This window comes from Bradysia coprophila, unplaced genomic scaffold, assembly GCF_014529535.1.
Source record: "Bradysia coprophila strain Holo2 unplaced genomic scaffold, BU_Bcop_v1 contig_617, whole genome shotgun sequence".
Lineage (NCBI taxonomy): Eukaryota > Metazoa > Arthropoda > Insecta > Diptera > Sciaridae > Bradysia > Bradysia coprophila.
The window spans coordinates 34,390-57,860 of record NW_023503856.1 but is presented as its reverse complement, the minus strand read 5'-3'; the positions used below and the strand labels follow the sequence as shown (position 1 = coordinate 57,860).

Here is a 23,471-nt window from a genome sequence, read left to right as displayed (position 1 = left end):
AAACCAGAACCAGGTATGGTCTGTCCATACAAGCCGGTGGAAATAGCGATTTCATATAAACAAACTCACCTTTCGCCTTTTCCTCCGCTCCATGTAAATTTTGACAGCAGACCATACCTACAGAGTATACTTTCATTGACTAATTTAACTAGTCAATAAACGTGACGTCTAGTTAAATTTGACAGAAAAATTAAATTTTGTTATTTGACGAGATAACACGAGAAATAATAGTCATTTTCACTACGCAGGCGAAAAAATAGTCATTTTCTCACCTTAGCTGAAACTTCGGGAGCCTGTGTTGTGAAAAACGTTGTGTTGACCTCGGGAAAAAAGTAGAAAATTTCATTTTCTCGTGTGACTTGTTGCGCTCGTTACACTTCGGCCAAAAACAACATTCTCGAAATGAAATCGACTATTTTTTTCCCCTTGGGTAAAGGGTATAGGCTAAAGTAAAAAATGTCAAAAAGTACTTTCAGCTCTTGTCCTTGTGAAATGAAGTACTTTTCCGTGTAGTAACGGATTGAGTTTTGTATGCTCGACAAATTTCTTAATATTTGGCCGTGCAACCTTATATTAGACTAAAAATCTCATGGAACATGGAATAAGTCAACTTTTGTACCCATCAACGACTAAACGAGTAAAATCAAGCACTGTCAAGCACCGACAGTGCGTTGGTAAAATTGATGCACCATAATGTATAGGCAGTTTTGCAGTCTCAGGGAGCTTACAGTAGGGAAACTATTGGTATATTGTTGTCCAATTTTTTGTTTCATTTATTTGTATTTTATGATCACTTATAAACCTGAACAACCATTCCGTACTTAATTACATTGTTTTTGATATCAAATTTCTAATTTTAGTTGATTAAACATAAACCGAACTGTTCGTTTGAGTCAGGGGAAACAACTAATTACATTACAATTCAATTAAATAATCAAATTATGTTGAAAAATGAACAAAAAAAGCTCGGTATTGGCCTTTTACGTAGAATGTTGTAAACGTTTCCTAATTAGTCTAGAATGTACTTGTAGTGACTGCAATTAACTGAATTAACATTACGAATGTTGGTTTGGATTTGGTTGAAATTTTCTGTTTTTTTTTCTTTTTTCTGATTGAAAACGCAAATGTAAAATTTTGAACTAATTTCGTTTTAGTTTTAATTGCGAAAATTGTCAGTAAATAATTTTAATTTGAAAATTAATTTGCATTTGCCAATGTTTAAGCAACAATTTGAAAAAAAATTGATTTCACAAATTACACGTTTAAAACTGAGATTCCATTTCACTGCAGTTGGCGAATAACGGTGACGTTGAAGTCAACAGTTTTATACGCTTCTCTTCTTGGCTCAACAAGTCATTAAACGAAGCAATTTCGATCGCCATCGAATTGTCCGATTCTTCCCGTGCTAGTTGTTGGTACTCTTCGATCTTCGATGCCAGTTCCTTCTGCAGACGCTTAACTTCATTCTCCAATTTGTTGGCTTGTGAATGTTCCATCTCTACGCTCGCTTGCAAATTGCGGACCGTTTCGTTGAGTACAGAGTTCGTTTGCTCGAATGCAGTAACTCTAGCTTTACTTTCGGTACTCAGATTGTTGGCGAAAACAAGAGATTTCGTCGCCCGTTCCAGACTCTCCTTGTCACGTTGGAATGCCGTTTCCACAGACTTTAGCTTCGTTTTTAATAACTTTTCCAATTGTTCACGATTCCCTTGAAGCTGCATTTCATATTGTTCACGTAGATCTTCCAAGTCCTTGTTGTGAAGCTCTTGTTGTTGAACCAGGCGTGCCTCAGCTTTTTTAAGCAGATCTTTGGTATTTTGTTTCTTCAAATGTCTTATGTGCTCTAAATAACGGGCCAATCGCACGGAGATGGTTTCATTATTATTGGTCTTGTCGTTGTTGTTATTCGAATCTGTCAATTCACTCTTAGATTTCACCATTTCACTATTCATTTTGGATGCGGAAATTGTAAACTTTTTTTTAAACAACCTTTCTCAACGGAGTATTAACAATGAATGATTATTCTTGAAAGGTAACTCTATGAAGACAACTAACCTACAGTAAGCGTTCTTAATTACTTCACTCAAACTGTAACAGAAGAAAGTGATAGAACAGACACTCATAGTTTCCATTTCTGTCATTAGTAAGAAAAATCACAAAGCCATTTTCACGCCGACTATTTGTGCATCAGCAAGGTAATTAAGAAAGTCATATAAAAGGTGTCTTAGGTAGTTGTCTTAATATCCTTATTTTCTATCTATTTTCTGATATTGAGTTGTATACGGTTTCATGAAACAAAAATACATATTTAATGAGGATGAAAGAGAAAGGGTTTTGGACATTCAAAAAACAAATTATTGCACTGCCCAATTGGATGCAAAACTAGGCGCCGATTCTCATATTTTCGTAACTCCAAATATTCGTAATTTGACAGTTACGTGTATAAAATCCATAAGAACTGTCAAGTTACGAATGCAATTGTCGTGCATTGGTGATCATTGAAATTGCAGTATTTAGAGGGGGTTCTACCGTGATTTCTTGCTTGATTGCTTTTCCCGAACGTACAAACATTCCTATCATAGCGCTGGTATATGCTGATAAGTTTACCCGTCGATAAACTTGATATTTCCACATCAATCGCATATGTCCCAAACCCCTACTCTTTCATCTTCACTAATAATGTATCTTTGTTTCATGAAACCGTATACAACTCAATATCAAAAAAGAGATAGAAAATAAGGATATTGGAATATCTACCTAAGACACCTTTTATGACTTTCTTAATTACCTTTCTGATGCACAAATTGTCGGCGTAAAAATGGCTTTTTCTTACTAATGACAGAAATAGAAACTATGAGTGACTGTTCTAATAGAACAGTGTTCTCTCCCTTTCTTATGTTACAGTCTGAGTGAAGTAATTGAGAACTTCTTTAGGAAGGGCACATTGACGCTTACTGTAGGTTAGTTGTCTTCATAGAGGGACCTTTTAAGAATAATCATTCATTGTAAATACTCCGTTGTGAAAGGTTGTGTTAAAAAAAGTTTACAATTTCCGCATCCAAAATGAATAGTGAAATGAGTGAATTGACAGATTCGACCAACAACGAGAAGAGCAATAATAATGAGACCATCGACGTGCGAGTGTCCCGGTATTTAGAGCACATCAGACATCTGAAGAAACAAAATACCGAAAATATGCTTAAAAATCGTGAACAATTGAAGAAGTTAAAAGAGTCGAAGCTAAGATCTGCCGAAACGGCAATCCAGCGAGACAGAGAGACTTTTGAACGCGCTATGAAATCTCTTGTTTCCGTCAAAGATCTGAGTGCCGAAAGAAAAGCTAGAATTAATGCATTCGGGAAAACGAACTCCGCACTCAACGAAGCTGTCCGCAATTTGCAAGCGAGTGTAGAGGTGGGACATTCACAAACTAACAGATTGTTGAATGAAGTTAGGCGTCTGCAGAGGGAACTGGCATCGAAGATCGAAGAGTACCGACAACTACCACAGGAAGAATTGGACAATTCGATGGCGAGCGAAATTGCTTCACTTAATACATTTTTGAGCCAAGAAAAGATGCATATAAAACTGTCGACGTCAACGACACAGTTAATAAACTGCAGTGAAATGGAATCTCAGTTTTAAACGTGGAATTTGTCAAATCCTTTTTTTTTCAAATTGTTCAATGTTCAAGCAAATGCAAATTAATTTTCAAATTAAAATTATTTACTGACTCAACTAAAACTAAAACGAAGTTTGTTTCAAATTTTACAAAATTAAATCCAATCTAAACCAACATTCGTAATGTTAATTCATTTAATTGCAGTTACTACAAGTACATTCTAGACTAATTAGGGAAAATTTATGGCATGGATGTATCTCTATGAATAAGTAACATTTTTTATTCACTTTCGAACATAATTTGATTATTTAATTGAATTGTAATGTAATTAGTTGTTTCCCCCGACTCAAACGAACAGTTAGGGTTACATTTAATCAACTAAAATTAAAAATATGATATCAAAAACAACTACGGAATGGTTGTTAGGTTTACAAGTGATCATAAAATATAAATAAATAAAACAAAAAATTTGACAACAATATACCAATAGTTTCCCTGAGACTGCAAAACTGCCTATATATATAAAAAAACGGAAGCACAAATTAATCAACATGTCCTTGTCCAATGATGAATAATTGTTTTGCAAAAAGAACCACAAAGTCCTTTGACTGATTGAATAAAAGATTAATCTCAAAATACGTTTTCCGTGTTGGAGTACACAAATCAGATGCATTGCTATTTTTATAAACCTAAAGAATTGGATTCTAATTAGAGATCGAAAGTAGGTCAACATATTTTTAATTTTATTCAGTCACATGCAATGTCTTGCCATTACAAGGTTTTGAAAGTTTTATTAGATGTCGTATGGCTAAACAGGGAAAAACGAAGTTTAATAAGATGTACATTATACCAAATACCATATATACACCGAACAAGCCAATTTAAATTGTTAAAAGAAAAACGTAATAAAAGCCCCGTCCTTCTGTAAATAATTCGAATATTCTGAGTAGGTATGTTCCAGGAATTGAAGCTATTAGTCTTCGAATACAAAAATAAATAAGTAAAAAATTGAATAACGGGATAACGGTAAATTATGCACGGTCGTCTAAGCATTACTGAGCAGTGAGCATTATTTCATTCAGAGAATTTAGAAAATCCTCAAAATCCCCAAAAGACGAAATTGGCGCAGTTGAAGTACCTTACGAATCTATTTTATCTACAGATTCATTTATGGAATAATTTTCTTGTGAGTCTTTCTTTAGGCACAGTATGACGCAAACTTTAGCTTAAAGATTTGTTTTTCGTCGAAACGTTCTCTTTTGTTTTTACAATCGTTATTTATGTTCACAGCCATATACTTCATTCAATGCCTTCCGATTGTGCATTATTGGAATTAAAGTATCAATCAAATTTTCGTGGTTAACTCATTCGTTACCTACAAGAGTGTGATAATTATTAGTTTGTCTATTGTCTAATTTGAGCATCCATTATTGAAATAATATATAATTACGAAAATCATAGACGCATTATTAACCAATTAAAATCAAATAATTTTATACGTCTGGCTGTTAGACTGACCATCTCTTAAGCTTGACCTTAAAAATTTTTTTTTGGACGAAACAAATTATTTCCTGATTTTATTAACAAAACTTTGTTACATTAAAATAATTGCGAAAAATATCTAGCCGAAAAAAGAACTCCGAACGATTACACATAAAAATCTGATTAAATGACAAACAAAAATGGAAATAAAAGTTCATTAAACTGGATTATGGTATTTTGGAAACATTAAAAAACAAATAATCTTTTTTTATTGCTTTTAATCAAATTGCTTTTTTTATATGTATAATATAATGTTGCGGCGAGACTGACAGTACAACAGATTATAATTTCATTGTTATCAAATAATTGAGCTTATCAAAATGATATGAATCTCTATATTGAAAAGATTTTCCGAAACACGCCAGTTCATATTAACACGAATTATTAATATTGTAACAACGATTGTTATTACTTATGAGGTCACACCTCCTGAAACTTTGTAAGTTATACATTTTCATTATTATAAATTTGTTTTAAAGTTGTAACTCGAGATTATGGTGGAGAGTAATGAAAACTCTGTTTGTCTAACTTTTTTCATAAGAGATGAAAGGTGTAGAATCTACACTGTCGATGTGGGATGTGCAAGTTAGATAATAAATTTTTAATTACGTTCAGCAATGCAACAAGTATTAGTTGTTTCTGGGGTGCCACTATGTTACCTAGCAAAGTTTATAGCTGAAAGACAGGCAACGAGACAGCCGCTGAATATTTAATTATGTTCATACCTTTCGTATAAGGCGGAGAATAAAATTGGAACTAAAATGTCTTCGTTTTTTACAAAGTTAACCGTTGTTTATCGCTCAAAAATGCTACTGCAGTGAAATAGATTGTTGGACAACCGATTCATTTAAGTTACTTCTGGTAATAAACCCTTCCCAGGGCAAAATTTGAATTGTCTGAGAAAGCAATAAGTTATTACAGAGGACCTAGCATCGTAGTAGAACAGAGCTTATGGCATATCCATTATGACAGTTTAGCATTAAATTTTAATTTTTTAATCTTTTCAAGATCATGTCGTTAGTGTAAATGTTACTCTACTTGACAAAAGCAACATTGTACTACTATGTTAGGTACGTTGGTAGTTACTAAAAAAAATCAAGGGGACAACTGATTCCGAAAGTCATGGTACAAATCCCAGAAAAGTAACTATATAAATACACGTAAATTCAAGGTCATTGGCTCAGCTTGACTCTCAGTTCGATACAAAGTCATGGTACAGCGTTTTTCGAAGTAATTTTCCTCTCGAAAAAATATGAAGTTGTTTAGATTCGTCTCAACTTTCTTTCTTTTCCAACGACAAAACTAAAAGAAAAAGATGGATGCTTCGGTCAAAAATGATTACAGTTTTCAAGTTTCCGTCTCGAGATTCACTTTAAACTTAAACTTGTGTAGCATTGTCGGGATGACGGTGATGAGAAGTGCAAATACATCACTATGCAAGACTAATGACTTTGGCATACTTTCCATCATGTTGTTTACAAACAAGGAATAAGTTTGAGTAAACTTTGTTTGTCATATCAACAAGACATATGCATAGATAGTGATTTGTATCAAGAATCCTTATTGACGCGTAACATAGATTTGATTTGCATACATTTTGAGCGACAAATGAAATTTAAACGTAACACATCTAAATATTTCCATTTATAAACAAGCAAGGCCACTTCGTGGCATACCCGTAACTCTACTTGTGAAATAATTTAAACAACATAAGCTGACGCCGACCCTTACAAAACCTTGCCAAAGTCTGGAAAAGGAAACTCATCATCTCTCTCACTTTATTCTCGTCTCTGCTGCCCATTTCTTTTTTTGTTATCATGTTAGAAAATGTCTTATAATAGTACATTACTATGCAAGGGAAGTAAAGTGATATCTCGTATCCAGATGAGAAAAAGTATCCGAGGGCGGCAGCCCGAGGTACTTTTACTCATCGTGATACGAGATATCACTTTATTTTGCGAATGTAGTACGACGTTTTACTATGCGAGTGATGTAAAGGTTATTGCCTATACATGTAATAGCCTTATTACATGCACCAGCATAGTAAACAACTTTTAACCACTATAGTGTGTTATAAGTAAACATTTGACTGATAAATATGTTATTATATTGCTCATAATAGCTCTAATATGCCTCTAAATAGTTCCCACTTATCAGCAACTTTGTTATTATCATTTCGCCTGATTTCTATCGTTTTAAATAAAATCCAAAATGGCGACCAAGAGCCATTTTGTTAGGAGATCGAAAGTATTCAAGCCACTTTGCAATATAGTGAAACTTTAATATCTCATTTTAAATTACTCCACATGAATAAGAACATTTTTATTTTCCTTCACTCTAAATCATGGGGCTAGGTATAGGTATTTCTTTAAAGTTCAGATTGGTCGAAATTTATGTACATCGAGATGTGAACGCGTGCGCAAAGTTGTTGGTTTGGTGAGCCCAATGGCACATCATTCTTTTTCATTCATTACGTATGTGCTAATAGTCCTTTGTCAAAACTATCGATGTAATATAGGGTAGATTGGTACACACGAAGAACGTTTGTGCGGAAAGAATGTAAGAATGTATGTGTACGTAACTTACGTTCTAAGAAAGCGCGCGGAATAAAGCCATACAAATATTTCAAAATCTTAATGTTCCCTTCCTTTTTGGATGTCCCTTCGCTTTTTTTGTGTTGTGATTAAAAATTGTTGTCGTTGTGTGTGTGAGTGTGATACATTTCCGAATTTTCGTTCTTCGTGTGTACCAATCTACCCCATATTATATCGATGGTCAAAACGTCAAAAATAAAAAGATCGTTTACGACCTAATGTCATATATGACCGAATCAGATGAAATATTTTGGCTTTTTTTGATCATATTAGTTTGGCAACCATCATGTATAATTATATCTACCCCTTCGACGCCTACTTTTATTTAATAAAATTATCCACACAGCTTCCCCTGCAACTTATCAAAGTTTTTTTTCACCTTGCGACGATGCCTTAAAGTGGGCAAATTTTTCCAGCTGCCCAACATGTATCGAAACATTTAATATGAGAGAATGTCTTCCAAAAATTGATTAATTCCAAAAAATTCTTTTTTTTGATAACGAAATTTAAGTTCTAATGACCTGACTTAGGTTCCTGCGAAGTTGCGGTTTTTCCGAGATCGACCATCGATATACAGATAGATAGACAAATATATAGTCAATTTGGTGTATTTAATAGGAAAAATTACCAATTTCAAACCGATGTATTTCCGTAGTTTGAAGCAATCTAGTTGAATGATAACTCGTTTTGTCGTATAAATCGACAAAATGATGGAATAGGTATTGCGGTGATATAGAGAGTAAAATGTTCGGCAATGCATAGTTTTATTTTTTAATTAATAAATCATTACTAAAACAAAACCAATTGAGAAGTTTAGACAGTTAAGGGATCTGACCCAGCCAATTTTTTTTTCTGTCCCATTCAAACCGGCTGTACACCGACAAAATTTTGTGGGTCAGAACCCATTCGAGCCGGGTGTGAACACGGACAAAATTTTCTTTTCGGACCCATTCGAACCGGATGTAGACGGACAAAATTTTCTTTACGGACCCATTCGAACCGGATGTACACGAATAAAATTTTCTTTTCAGACCCATTCGAACCGGATGTACAAGGACAAAATTTTCTTTTCGGCCCCATTCGAAACGGGCAAAATTTTCTTTTCGGACCCATTCGAACCGGATATACACGGACAAAATTTTCTTTTCAGTACCCATTCGAACCGGATATACTCGGACAAATTTTTTTTTCAGACCCATTCGAACCAAACGTACACGGACAAAACTTTCTTTTCGGACTCATTCGAACCGGATGTACACGGACAAAATTTTCTTTTCGGACCCATTCGAACCGGATGTACACGGACAAAATTTTCTTTTCGGACCCATTCGAACCGGATGTACACGGACAAAATTTTCTTTTCAGACCCATTCGAACCGGATGTACACGGACAAAATTTTCTTTTCGAACCGGATGTACACGGACAAAATATTCTTTTCGTACCCATTCGAACCGGATGTACACGGACAAAATTTTCTTTTCAGACCCATTCGAACCGGATGTACACGGACAAAATTTTCTTTTCGGACCCATTCGAACCGGATGTACACGGACCAAATTTTTTTTACTGATCCGTTCCTCTAACGAGTAACGTAAAAATATTTTGTATCGAACCTAAAGTTACATAAATGAAGGTTACAAAGTGTCTGACTCGTCGTTTTCAACTTTCGAAAAGGCAAATCAAATGTTCAGCTTAGCTGTTCTTAAACGAACAGATGAACATTTGCTTAGCCTTTTGTTTTATGAGAATCTCGTCTTATATCGCCTGGTTTGATCACGTTTTTGGGAGTATGGAGCTCCGCTAGAGTATGAAGACTGATTTATTACATTAAAGCACTTTGCCCAATTCCGTTGCCAGATATTTAAAAATTACAGACTTAACAAATATCTTCCGCTTAATGTATGTTCCTATAAATCATTCATTTTATTCTGTTCTTCACATTCTGTGAACATTATCATAATTGTTAATCCTACTAATATTTTCAAGATAATTCGGTATACGGATCTGAAATATTTGTATGTTTGTTTATTAAACATAACTCGCAGCCAAGAAGTCAAGATCGTATTTTATTAATCAAGTATGTTTATATCATTAAAATAATTATGTTCCGTTTTACAATAGACGTGAAACTCTGACTGTAATACAACATACATTTATTTAGGCGCAATGTGTTTGTATTTCATCTTCAGCGAAAAAAAAAATCGTCGGAAAACCTTATGTCATGCCAAGGTTCTTAGATTTTATAAATAAAACAACATTGTAAAAATTTTCTCAAAACATTTTCTCAAATGTAAGTAGCTATATTGAATGAGAAAAGATAATTTTCGTGTTTACAATTTTCATTACCGTCATCATTAGCTCAATAAGCGGTTATAACGAAGAAATTGTTTAGAAGTTTTTCAGATTTAATTGAATATTTTAATCGCGCACAAATTATTTGCAAATCAGAGAAAAGTGTTGGCGACCTTTTTCGAGCGGGCACCGAACGAAAATTCATTTCTATTTTATTAAATCACGAAATTCCAACGGAAAAATCAACCACCATTTTAGGGCACGATATAATGTAAATAACAACATTCGGTCTAATTTACTTCCATCGAATTTTCGGTTATAAAATAACCAAAAGAATATCCATCTTTAACCCTTAATTAATTTTCAAAAGTTTTTTTTTGTTGATCTTTTTGACGGTCGTTTAACAACAGTGTTTAATTGGATTGAGCCTAAATGAAATACTGAACGAACAATTTGGTAAAAATGTGTTATTTGTGGAACACGAACGGATCAGTGAGTTCAAGAGAAAGTTTTGCGTCAACCATGGATTAATATTCACGTAAATGTTAAGAATGTAGCAGGACTTTTGAACACAATGTTTATTTTCGTTGTTTGAGAATGTGGTTCCAGTTTTCATATTAAGTGCGGAATAAGGTGAGTTAATTACACTCTTTTAGAAAGTTATTGACATAATTTTTAAGGAATTGATTGACATAAATTTAGCCAGTAAATAAATTTTCTGAAAGTTTTCATAATTCAATTTATATTAAAACGATGTTGCAGACATATCGGAAGATTATATTGTTGTAGTCAAGCGAACATCAAACGTCGTTTAATACTTCTTTTCATACTTTCGAACTAGTTTCGAAACTAAACTTGTCGATGCTAATTTATGTATTTGCATTTGCTAAAGTTTCGGTCCGCTATAATGCCTTTTGCATTATGACTCTTAAAATATTTAAGAGCGTCTAAGGACGTAAAAACTTTTATTCTTTAAATTTTGCTTGAAGCAGGATAATGCTCTCTCATCGTAAATTCTTTTGTTTCTGGCGGTAAATCTTTGCTCCATGATTCAAAATTAATTATCAAGCTTTGCATTGCAAAAATAATACATAATCGACAGAGGATATTCCATAAAAATGTGATTAAAAGTTGGCTCCATTTCGCTTTCATTGAAAACACATTGTGTTAAGAAGTTGGAAATCATAAAACCAAACCGGAAACGACATACAATTTAAAGAGCTTAATTTAGTTTCTATAGCAATTTTATTTCCAGCTGCAGACGATTTAATTAAATTTCACTTTCTTTGTGTGTTTGTATACACATCGCACCGAAAGTGTCTGCGAACATTTTCTCTTTCTTCTGGTGGACGTTTGCCATTATGTGAGCATTTCTTTTCGAAATTGCTTCTACTCGATCAATAAATGACTAATTATAATTCAATTTGTCTTCTGTATCTTTGGAGCATTCAATGGTTTTAGCGTAATGTGTATTAGATTTTGATTAATATTCATCGTCGATCCGAACAAGGGTAGTATGAGGCAGTATATTTCTCTGATGATTTACTTAAGAAGTGTAAGGCTGCTTTCAAGGGCTTATTGAGAGTTTCGTTTCATTTACAAATAAATTTATTTTCAAAAAAAGAAGTTAAAACGGTCTGTCGTCTGTGGAAAAGTCGAAATAAAAGTTTTTAAATGGAAAATGAGAAGTGGACCTTGCTAAACGACACCATCAAACTTCATAATATTTTCAGACTCACTTACAAAAGTAAATAAAATGGTAAAGCATGGGGATGATGTGAACTGCGGTATCATCGACCTTGTTATAGATAAAACGTTAACTGTTTAAATTATAAATCACGTTTGTTTTATACGATTGGTATATGCGTGACATTGTCCGTGACAATCATTTGAGGTATTTTTCTTTATTTGCTTTCCAAGCTCAGAATTGTTTATTCTACGTAATTAAACATAAAAAATGTAACCGTGGAAGAACTGCCATAGGCAGCTCGAGACAGAACAGACAAAAGTCAATACTGGTTGTTGAAGTACTACATTATTAATTTCACTAATTAACTTCTTTTACCTGGAAACAAGCCTGTTTCAATAGAACAGAAATTCGATAATTTTTATTTCTATTTTCACAAAATGTTGCACAACAATTGTTTTCGTTAAAATTACATAATTTTGTGATGCGATAAATAACGACTAATGCCAGAAAAATGTTGGAACAACAACTGTCACCAAATAAAAGTAAATTAGGCTTTTATAAGCTCGTTCCGTACACAAATAAGTAATGATATGAATTCGAATTTGATCCTCGACACATAAAGGAAAACAGAAAAAAGGGAAAGACGAAAAAACATTTTTTTATTGAAACAAAAACGTATTTTTATTCACAAGTTTCTATGCCTTGATAAATAAATATACGAAATATTCGCTAGATAGACACAATTTAAAATCTTTTCGGATGGAGTGAATAAGGGCAAGGCTGTATTTCCATTTCAGAACTTGAGCACGTAGCCAGCAAGATTGAAGAGGTTGTTTTAATGTTATGCTTGTTGAATTTGTGTCTCTCTGGTTTCGGTATATAATGTAAAATGTGCTTTATTTTACACAAGTTTCTTTTCCTTCTTCGTATCAAGTTACGGTTGTATTTTAAATGGAACGAATCGGTCTTATACACACAGTTGATCTTGCGAACTATCTGCAAAACTGAAAATTTTTCTTGAATCTTGAATATCCAAAATTAGCCCTGGGTCACGGGGACTTTCACGCAATGTGAACAACGTGACTATTTCCACCACAAATGTTGGATTGACTCATTGCTTGAATACATAGTCATGTTTTGTTGAAAAGTTACCCATCGATGGAGTTTCTTCAGCTTGTCTGATTGTTGTACGTACTAGACCCTAAAGTTTAAGACTATACCACAAGCACAACACCGAAATGTGAATATCCTTTAATTGTGTGAACGTTTCAGGTCTCACAAAAAGCCTCAAGAGCTGATAAGAGTGCAAAATTTTAGAACATCGAGTAGTTTTTCCAAGTTTTTCTTTATTATTCATTGATGGTGTGAAGCTGGAGTGTGACGGGAAGCTCTTGTAAGTCGTATAAAACAGTCTTATTGATTTTAAACCAATTAATTTGGACGTTGAGCGTACGTTATCTTCATCGCATTATCGATAAACGTATCTTACGACATCCACCGTACAAAATTCAAGCGTTTGTGTGCTTAACATTATAACATTTTTATATTTTATCTAAAAACTGAAATGTGTATCTACTCTGGATGGAAATTGTGCTTTTTCTGTGTGTTATTTCGCTATACATTTTTATTTTCTTTGCGTTTTCCTTTAAAAACTTTATAATGGAAAATAAACTCTTCTTCAAACAATTCAGCTGAGAGTTTGTAATTTAAGTGGTGTGTAATGAAAGTAGAGTATTCCATGTATACGTTACAAACACTTTTTAAACTTCATCGAACAGATTATGGGTGATGCGAACAAACGACCCAATTTGGACAATGAAATTTCTCTTTTTCTTCGGACGAAAGCAAAATCATTGGTGAAAGCTAGATGGATAACGGTTCGTTTTTCTTTTTCAAAACGAAAAGCGAGCTTCATTTTATAAATTACTTTGCTGTTTCGCAACACATTCTCTTTGTGCATTAAATACAAAATGCATATCTGACTATAGCAGACTACACAGACTATTACGTTATCTTCTAGATGATAATCAGTGAGCGCATGAACTTCATCTTATTTTTAGATTCGCATAATCAACTACAATAAGGGACGTCTGTAAAAATTTGATTGTTTGTTAACATAGATTTTACTACTGCTATGGAAATAAGAACCAAATAAAATTTTCTTAAATTTGCTAAATATTCCCACTCTATCTGTAGCAGCGTGTTTCTCTTCCTCATCGTTCTCAGACTCTCATTCGTCAACTCTTATAAGAACTCGTGAGTAGATTTTTTAACCTGGATACTAGGGTGTAGCGTTTTGCAGTCTTTTTTTTATTTTTTTAAGGCCTGCGCGGGTAGGCTCGATGCAGAATGGTCCACTGATCACGAAAATAACAAAAAAAAAAAATTAAAAGTTCGAATCTCCCATCCGCACCCCTGAAAATCGGTCACAGAGCCATAGTTAGAGTAGTTCTGCCGACTGTGATGGAACAAATTTGTTAAGTGTTTATGGCAACTACTCGTAGAGACTTTGGCTTCAATTTGGCATACTTTAAAATTTAAAAAAAATTCGACTCACCCATGAAAAATTACAACAAGTGTTCACGACCATGACTTTTCCAGAAATTTTTTGGAGGTAAAGCTTTCTAAAATCTGTGACTGGGAAGCAAAATAGTCGTGTCGTAGCTCATTTTAAAGGGAATTTCAATAGCTTTCAAACGAATATAGACTTGACGCAACGTTTCGCCGGGTTGCAGATTCATTGAACTTTTAATATGTTCAAAATGGTACGAGAAAAACCATTTTTTTTTTATTTTTCACAGAATTTATGCAAAAACGGTTCCAAATCGTTCTTAGTATTGCTGGGGTGAACAATGGCTCTGTGACCGAAAAGTCGATTTTCAGAGGTGCGCATGGGAGCTTCGAACTTTTTTTTTTGTTATTTTCGTGATGGACCATTCTGCATCGAGCCTACCCGCAGGCCTTACAAAAATAAAAAAAGACTGCAAAGCGCTACACCCTACTGGATACTCTTTGCGTTTTCAAAGTCCTTTTGTACAGGAAAACCATAAATTTTATTTAGTTGTACAAAGGCTATTCATGAACATTGAATATAAATACGACACATTCTCGAAAGTCTTTCGAATACAACTTCACTGAATGTCCTTTCACATCTAAATAAAAATAAAAATTTCAATCAGACTTTAATCAATAACAATAAACTACAAAAAAGGGCCCACATTTTACTTGATTCAGATATAATAGACCAACAAAAATGTGCTCACAACACCTTCAAATGCATGAATTTTTGAAAAGCGGTCGGGATGTATATTAGACTTTATCCGTTTACAGTGGAATGTTAGATGGAAAAAAAGGTCATCGCCGGAAATTTTCCAATTTCCATAAGGCTGTGTTAACCTTTTATTAAACATATGCAAATGGATCCAGAAGGGAAAGCTTTAAGGACAACTTTCGATTGAAATACATTCTATTCTTACATTGTTTATGTTTACTTTTTTTTCAAAAAGGCTCTTCTGAACACTCGTTCCGTCCAAAGTGATACTTTCAATATTTTTATAGTAGCGCAAATGATGTGTAAACCTACACTTAAACGGAACGAGTGTATCATCGTCTTAAGACGTAAAGTGAGAAAAAAAAGTTCTGAAACAAACTGGTGATACAGAGAATTCGACATAAGAATCTACTTATACCACATAATTCAACCCTCGGTTATTTTCTTGTGACAAATAATTTTTGGTGTATTGTCTTCATTTACTGCACGAACTTTACCTTGACGAAATGATGTTGTTTACGGTAAATAGACAATAATATGCGTACAGTATAAAAGCTACAGTGTAACATGCTGCAAATTTCACAGTAATTACCCTCCATAAATAAAATGGTTTTCCTCCAAAAGGCCTTCAAATCACAATAAGTCACACGAACTCTTCAATTAAATACCAGTTCCAGGCTGGAACTTCCAACACACATTCACACAGTGAAAAGGAAAGTTCCGTAATTTGAAATTTTGATGAAAAAAAAAACTTTCTGTGGTCGATGTTTTCTCCTACCACAACATAAATCAAAGGAAAACATTTTGATTATCCTAATTTTGTGATTCGCTGTGCTGATATGTGTTACACAAACTTTTCCACCTTACTGAACAGAGCAAATGATGTTTTGTCTTGGAAATATATGTGTGTTTCCAGCGCACAAGCTGACACAATTTGAAACTTCAAATATGTTGTTACAGCTTCGATGGTAATTCACCAAAGAAAAGTAATTCATTTTGTCGTAGTTGTTGCCGAGACTCTCTATTCAACGAGATTAAGTGCGCCGAAAATACCTCATTCACATAATTTATGACATGATTTTATTACTAAAGCTATTAAAAGGTGTTGAGTGTATCGTGTAGTATTACAATGGGATGTGGCACGGAAAAGAGTCGAAACATCAAGTGTAACCCAACTTGTTATCCTATTATCATCGTTTAATGTTCACAGTTTTATGGAACGGCGCTCTCACACTCAGATATAAGAGTTTTCGTGGATTATAAAAGCGGCTTAATGATGTAATAAAAATGATTTTGTGTTCTGTTTTTTGGAGCTTTAAATATTTTTAATTTAATCGAATTATTCTATTAGAATTTGCATCTTAAAATCCATTTATTTAAATTTAGTCATAAATTGACGATCAATTTCAATTACAGTTGCGCTATTCAAAATATTATCTACATTTCCCAAATCCATTTTATTTCGAATTGTTACAATTTCCCGCTTTTAAATTTCAATCGTTTATGTCGTCTTCCGTTATGGATTTATACCATTTAAACGATTTTAACAGATGGAAATGAAATGAAATAAAATGATTTATCTTCTAGTTCGATTAGTTGTGATGGTGAGTGTAAACAAGGCGTTTAAGGAAAGAGTTAGAAAATTGAAAAATTTGCCTTCAATTTCAACGATAGGAAAACAAACTTTTCTTTGGTGTAAAAAATAGAAAAAATAAATTATTAAAATGGTGATACCTCTGCGTTCATGATGTCATTAATAACATCGCGTGTTCATTGTTTGGCTGAGTAAACTAGGCCTTTAATAACTAATTTCCTTTATTGAATTACACGTCGATAATAATTCAACTAAAAATAACTTCTTTTTACAAGGTAAATTTGAATTTCAAAGTTACCCTCAGAATTTTCCAAACTCTTAATAGTTTATCTTGTTAATTGTACATGTTCTGTTAAAAATTAGGAGCGGACATTTTTCTGAAACAGGAATAATTTTTGGGAATTGTAAATATGAAAAATTCTGTTTGAAAATTATTCTGAATTTTTTTATGAAATTTTTAGAATTATTCGGAATTTTGCGAATTAAAATTCACAAAAGCCTTGAATTGAAATATTTTTGCATTAGGAAGACGTCATCTTTTATTACTAGGCTCGTAATTGGAGGGGTCTCGTATTTAGATGGTTAGGTTTGTCCCAGTTCTTTGTTCAACTACATTGAAAGTGAATAATGAATTAGAACAATTTTGGACACATTTTGCACACATATGTGTCGAACGACAAAGTGAAACATCATAAATCCTACAATCACAGATATTTGTAATACGCCATCCACGTTTGTGATTCGTATATTGAGATGGGGAAACGACTATTTCTCACCTGCGTTATGAAATGAATTTTTTGTGTTCCCTCATGTTACATATATTCCAAAATAGGTTTTTACACGTACATTGTAGAACGTCAAAACGATAAAAAGTTTAATTCGAATAAAATTAACATGAACAAATATATGAAATAACCAACGTAATTGGGAGCTTCAACGCAATAATGAAACGGAATCAAATGTTATAGAGTTGAACCCGAATTATTACGGTGTTAAATATAAATATTTTGCTATTGTAGCTTAAGCTGTAATTGTCAGCGACAACATTCACCGGTATGAAAATATAAAGCGACAGGATTAAAATTTGTATGACTGAACAAACAAACATAATTCTACTGAAGTTTTAGAAAAATGATTTTTATTACATCATAACCCTTAACCGAATAAATTCTACCCGATTCAACCTTTACATTTTGCTATTTGGTGTATTTATTTGGTATATGTTTAGGAAAAGGAAAACGATATCTGTAAGCTTTAACCGAATCTTTGAACACATGATGAGGGTTTATAGATACAAATTTCTCTATTTTTATTTCCAAGTATTTATCTTATTATGTGAAGCCCCTTATAAGGCTTCATTTTTTATTGTGATGAGATTATAGTCAAGCTTTCAAGAAAATTAACGATTTTCGTAATATTTTCTATTTGTTGGTGAGCGGCTTTCGTCTTTTCTTTGATTGATGCTAGTTTAAGATTTCAAAGTATCAACAGGAATTCACGTTAAAATAAAAATTCCACACATTAATTATGAGTTCGCAAATTTTATTACTTGTTTCGTGGCGATACAATCACACAATTTCGAATATTATGAATGGTAACTTTTCAATCGAAATGACAGTTTGACGGAAATGGAGTTAGTTTCTCATTTTCTGAATGGTCGGCCGGGAACTTTGTAATCGTATCCGTTGGCATCATCGAAAGTAGCAGCTGGAGCTGGCTCTGGTTGGAATTGTGGTTGAGGAGCTGGCTGGTATTGTGGTTGTGGAGCTGGTTGATATTGTGGTTGTGGAGCTGGTTGGTATTGTGGTTGTGGAGCTGGTTGGTATTGTGGTTGTGGAGCTGGTTGGTATTGTGGTTGTGGGGCTGGTTGGTATTGTGGTTGTGGAGCTGGTTGGTATTGTTGTGGTGGTGGTGGTGGTGGTGGTGGTGGTGGTGGTGGTGGTGGTGGTGGTGGTGCTACAAATAAACCATAAATTAGTATAAAATAATTATTTCTATAAAACTCGACATGTAGACAATATTATTAACTCTATTAACACTATTATAAACAACGAATGAGATTATACACATTTTCAAAGCAGAACTTTTAGTTTTGTGATACAAAGTCAACGGTTAGAAGAGACTATGATCATCAATTGGATTTTTACAATTGTTTAGGAAAGGGAAATGGTCTTTTTGTAAAAATTCATATTTGCACTTCCTTTGAAACTTTTTTTCCTGTTCGATGTTTTTCTACCCACAAATTTTATCGACAATATATATTGTACTGTCAAAGTACCAGATTTGGTGAATGTTGAAACAACTTTTTCAAATTGAATATGGGAGGAACTGTGTAATATATTAAGAAGGAAAAAAGTTTCTGACGTTAGTTTTATTGGGTGTAGCACTCAATATGAAGATTTGGATTACTTACGTGGTGGTGGTGGTGGTGGTGGTGGAGGAGGAGGAGGAGGAGGTGGTGGTGCTACAAACAAACAAATTAGTATTACTGAATCTTTGAAACAAAAACTATGTGTACAATCGCCAATATTATCAAATCGAGGAAATTTCTCAGAAGCTTGTTAAGCTTGTTTTTGCAAATTTAAAAAAATGTGGAAAGAAGTGATTCTTTACAAAGCAATTTTATTTATTGTGATAGGCGGGCAAATATGTAAAATTAGTTGAAACAAAATTACGATTCTCATGAAATTCTTATTGGATGAAACTATGAAAATAACCAAGACAGCTGAAACTTTGTATATAAAAATTCTTAGAGATTTCAGATGCTCCCAATGGCGACGAATTTACAAACTTCCAAGAATTTATCAAAGATTCAATTATTCTTCTTTTATTCTAAAAATAGATTATACCAGCAGTATTGGTAGAGTGTCATTTTTTGCATACCGAATGAGTATTACCCATGCATTCCGTTTATTGCTTTAACCACAAATACTTAGTTTACTTACGTGGTGGTGGTGGTGGAGGAGGTGGTGGTGGTGGTGGAGGAGGAGGTGGAGGTGGAGCTTTAATATTAAATTTACGTTAGTTACATTAAGCTTGAAAATTTTAGTAAAGGTTTGAAATAATATTTTTTAAGTAAAATTATTTTTATCGAATTGTGAAATTAGTTAATGTACATTAAGTACGTGATGGACTATTTTTTTTTAAGTATATGGAAAATGAGGAGGGAAATTGTTGCCGATTAATTAACTTAATAGATCGCAGATATATTAGTATTTAGACCGATATTATACACAAAAAAATGTTTGCGTATATTTCGAGAATGTACTGTTTATGTCATAGAAATTATAATGGCGAACTAAATAAAATTATTACACATTGAAGCAGGGCATATTTTCGATAATTTAAATTCTCCAAATTATCAAAAAATTCTTGAAATTATCGAAAAATTATCAAAATTCTCCAAAAATAAATTTAAGAATTTCGATAATTTTTGTAGAATTTAGAGAATTTTCGATAATTTCGAGAATTTAAATTATCGAAAATAGGCCCTGCATTGAAGTTAAATAGCTAAAGATAAGTAACCTATCAATAATATGAGAGAAGAACTTACCTTGGCAGTTAGGGTATTGTCCGTAAGTTCCAGGTGGGCACTGTGGTGGTGGTGGTGGTGTGGTGGTGGTGGTGGTGGTGGTGGTGCTACAAACGAACAAATAAATTAAATAAATCATTTACATTCGACATAGTTGATAACATCAAGTTTAGCATGCATGTTTTAAAACATATCAAAACCGGAAACTGTATTTGCACATTTGTTATAGAAAATCCAAAGTTCAGAAATGTGAACATCATCTCGATTTTTAAAATTATCGACTTTCATATTAGGATATTTGAATAGGAAAAGGAAATTATCTATTCACAAAAATTCATATTTGCGCTCTTTGAAACCAACAAAATCATCTTAGGAACGTTTTTCTGGTTCGATAGGGTTCGAAGAATCCACTTAATATGTACGCCATCTCGAAGTACTAGATTTGGTTAATTAGCCATGTTCTATGTTAAATCTAGTTCTTCAAAGTGTAGAAACATATAAGTGAATTTTGTCGAATATGCGTAATTTACTAAAACGTTTCTGACGTAATTTCGTTAGTTGTAGCACTCAATATGAAAATTTGGATTACTTACGTGGTGGAGGAGGTGGTGGTGGTGGTGGTGGTGGTGGAGGAGGAGGTGGTGGAGGTGGTGCTACAAACGAATAAATAAATAATTTACATTCGACCGGAAAGTGTATTTGCACATTTGTGATAAAAAATCAAAGTTCAGATATGTGAACATCATCTTGATTTTTTTTTAATTCTCGAATTTTATGTTAGGATTTTTGAATAGGAAATGGAAATTGTCGTTTCACAAAAATTAATATTTGAGCGCGTTGAAATTAGCAGCCAACAAAATCGTCTTAGGAACGTTTTTCTGGTTCGGAGAATCCACTTAATATGTAGTTATCTCGAAGTACTACATTTTGTTCTATGTTAAATATAGCTGTTCAAAGTGTAGAAACATATAAGTGAATTTGGTCGAATCTGCGTAATTTACTAAAACGTTTCTGACGTAGTTTTGTTAGCTGTAGCACTCAATATGAAAAGTGAAAATTTGGATTACTTACGTGGTGGAGGAGGTGGTGGTGGTGGAGGTGGTGCTACAAACAAATAAATAAATTAGCATAACCAAATTATTTAAATAAAATTCGACATCATAGGATCATGCTCAGATAGGACATGCAAATTTTCTTCGAAATCAAGCCGAATAGTATATTTGTGAGAGAATGTTCCGTAGCAACTGCTAAACAGCGTCTAGATATTCATTATGGCACATATAACAGATGGGACATTGAAATAGGAAGAGGAAATCGTCGCTTTACAAAAATCAATATGTGTCCCTTCAAACTAGCAGTCAACAAAATCGTCTTAGAAATGTTGTTCTGGTTCGATGCGGTTCGATGTTCTTATACCTACATATTATATCTAACTTTTTCATGTAATTTCATTTCGAAGTACTAGATTTGATTAATATTTGAAAATGGTGCATCGTGTGCGCGTTGGTTTCTGACGTATTTTTGTAAGCTGCATAACTCAGTATAAAAGTTTTTTAAAAAAACTTACGTGGTGGTGGCGGTGGTGGTGCGTATTGAGGTTGTGGAGCTGGTTGGTATTGAGGTTGTGGAGCTGGTTGATATTGTGGTTGTGGAGCTGGTTGATATTGTGGTGGAGCAGGTGGTCCAGATGGCGGCAAGTATTGGTTTGATGGTGCTTGTTGGGATGGTGGTAAATATGACCGCTCTACATTTGTTCCGCCGAACAAATGGGATACATCGCCACTAACAGCTGCAATTGCAGCGAGGCAAACAATGAGGAATTTCTGTTAAACAAAAAAAAATGACATCAGTAACGTTTGCCATTTAAAAATCTGAAAAATTAACCGAGCATCTTAAATTCAAATTCTAGAATAAATTTGCAAAATCACTAAAACGTTAATCTTTTATAAATAAGACTACGTATCAACATATCAACAACAAGTATCAATATCACAAAACTAAAAAAACAATTCGAAACTTTCACTAGTCCATGAAAATGGTTTCGATATTCTCACCATTTCGTTATTTTTCACAGATGAACTAGCCAAAGATGATCACGTCTTTGCTGGTAGTGTTACTGTTCCAGAATAATTGTCAATTAGAAACATCGCGTTATTTATATTATTTGCCAATATGAGCAAAAGCATCTAACGAATATGTAAACCGGTTGCGGCTTACGGGTTTATGGTATTACGATAGAATATATTTTTAGTGAGCATACAAAAAAAAATCTAACGAAAAAATAAAAATGGTTTGCAAGCCATTCATTATACCCCCCACATAGCGAGTGATAAAGTGGGCTAGAATGATTTTGGTATAGCATTAGTGATACATTTTTTATATTAATTTAAGTTTGACGGTTTCCTTGTTGTTTATAACTTAATTATACGATTCCAACAATTATAGACAAATTTTATTTCAATTAATGTACGATGATTTCACAGCTTACTTTTGAGAAAAGGATGTACGTTTGCGGAAAATATTTTATCAATCGTTCATATACCAAAAATCGGTGATGGATTTGATTGACAGGTCTCAACTTTTAATATGAATATAGTAAAACACTATATGACATAGGTATTACGTAAAATCATGCACAGGTTCACTTTACTATGATAATTAATTTGGAAAGTGATAATTCAAAATACAAAGCGTAGAATTATCGCTTTCGAAAATGTTTTTGTTTCTATGTTTCTATTCTATCTGCCGAATTAGTTATACCGAATTAATTTCATTCATGCACTACTCTCGATAATAGGAAACCATATTTTAATATCTCATAATGGTAAAACTTAAAGACTTATTTTTGGCCAAGACCTTCTTCAGAGGACCAAGCGAAGAAAATCGTAGATTATATTGTCTATCACATTTTTCTTAATTTGACCAAAAATGTGACACCATGGCTTCACTGTGAGACGACGATTTCTTGGCCAAAAAAGTCATCAAGTTGTACGATTAACAAAAGGAAAAGCTTAAAAGCAAATGAACAAATGAAGAGTTCGATAAAATATTTGGTTACTTCTTTTGTATTTGTGCGAAACTATCAGAGAAACGAAAATACCTAATTTTAACATAAATTTGCTTCAGCTGTTTTTCAGTTGATCCATACAAACAATCAAAACTGTCTATAAGGTTTTACCATTACCATCCACGTGCCTGTAACAGCTTGAACCCTATAAACAAGTAAAAACAGTTTTGATTGTATGTGGGGATCAGCTGAAAACCAGCTGAAGCAAATTCAAGCTGAAGTTTCACTGTCCCTGGCTATAATTTAATCTAAATCTGTTTCTGTTT

General features: G+C 33.4%; 2 protein-coding genes across 6 annotated transcripts in view; one reads left to right on the top strand and one right to left on the bottom strand.

Annotated features, from left to right (window-relative positions):
• The window catches only part of LOC119083397, a 51,846-nt gene that overhangs the window by 4,944 nt on the left and 23,431 nt on the right, over positions 1 to 23,471 (top strand). For both annotated transcript variants that reach the window (XM_037193113.1, XM_037193112.1), the window contains exon 2: positions 10,462 to 10,684. The gene's annotated coding sequence lies outside the window, so the exon portion shown is untranslated. The remainder of the gene's footprint in view (positions 1 to 10,461; positions 10,685 to 23,471) is intronic.
• LOC119083398 (leucine-rich repeat extensin-like protein 3) lies at positions 18,128 to 22,348 on the bottom strand. 4 transcript variants are annotated; one of them, XM_037193114.1, is made up of 5 exons: positions 22,193 to 22,348; positions 21,706 to 21,961; positions 21,210 to 21,242; positions 20,160 to 20,245; positions 18,128 to 18,562 (listed from the first exon to the last, which is right to left on the bottom strand). In XM_037193114.1, the coding sequence occupies exons 1-5, from the start codon at positions 22,193 to 22,195 to the stop codon at positions 18,209 to 18,211; spliced, it is 732 nt and encodes a 243-aa protein (XP_037049009.1). In that variant the 5' UTR covers positions 22,196 to 22,348; the 3' UTR covers positions 18,128 to 18,208. The 4 variants fall into 4 exon arrangements, with proteins under 4 accessions (XP_037049009.1, XP_037049011.1, XP_037049010.1 ...); XM_037193116.1 differs by lacking the exon at positions 21,210 to 21,242 and adding an exon at positions 20,732 to 20,791 and having other exon boundaries at positions 20,160 to 20,219; positions 21,736 to 21,961; XM_037193115.1 differs by lacking the exon at positions 21,210 to 21,242.

What these genes read in the sequence shown, in the direction of transcription:
- LOC119083398 (XM_037193114.1), bottom strand. An exon ending in ACCACCACCTCCTCCACCAC is followed by an intron (nt 20,246 to 21,209) that starts GTAAGTAATCCA and finishes GTTCGTTTGTAG; the next exon opens with CACCACCACCACCACCACCA. An exon ending in ACAATACCCTAACTGCCAAG is followed by an intron (nt 18,563 to 20,159) that starts GTAAGTTCTTCT and finishes GTTTATTTGTAG; the next exon opens with CACCACCACCACCACCACCA.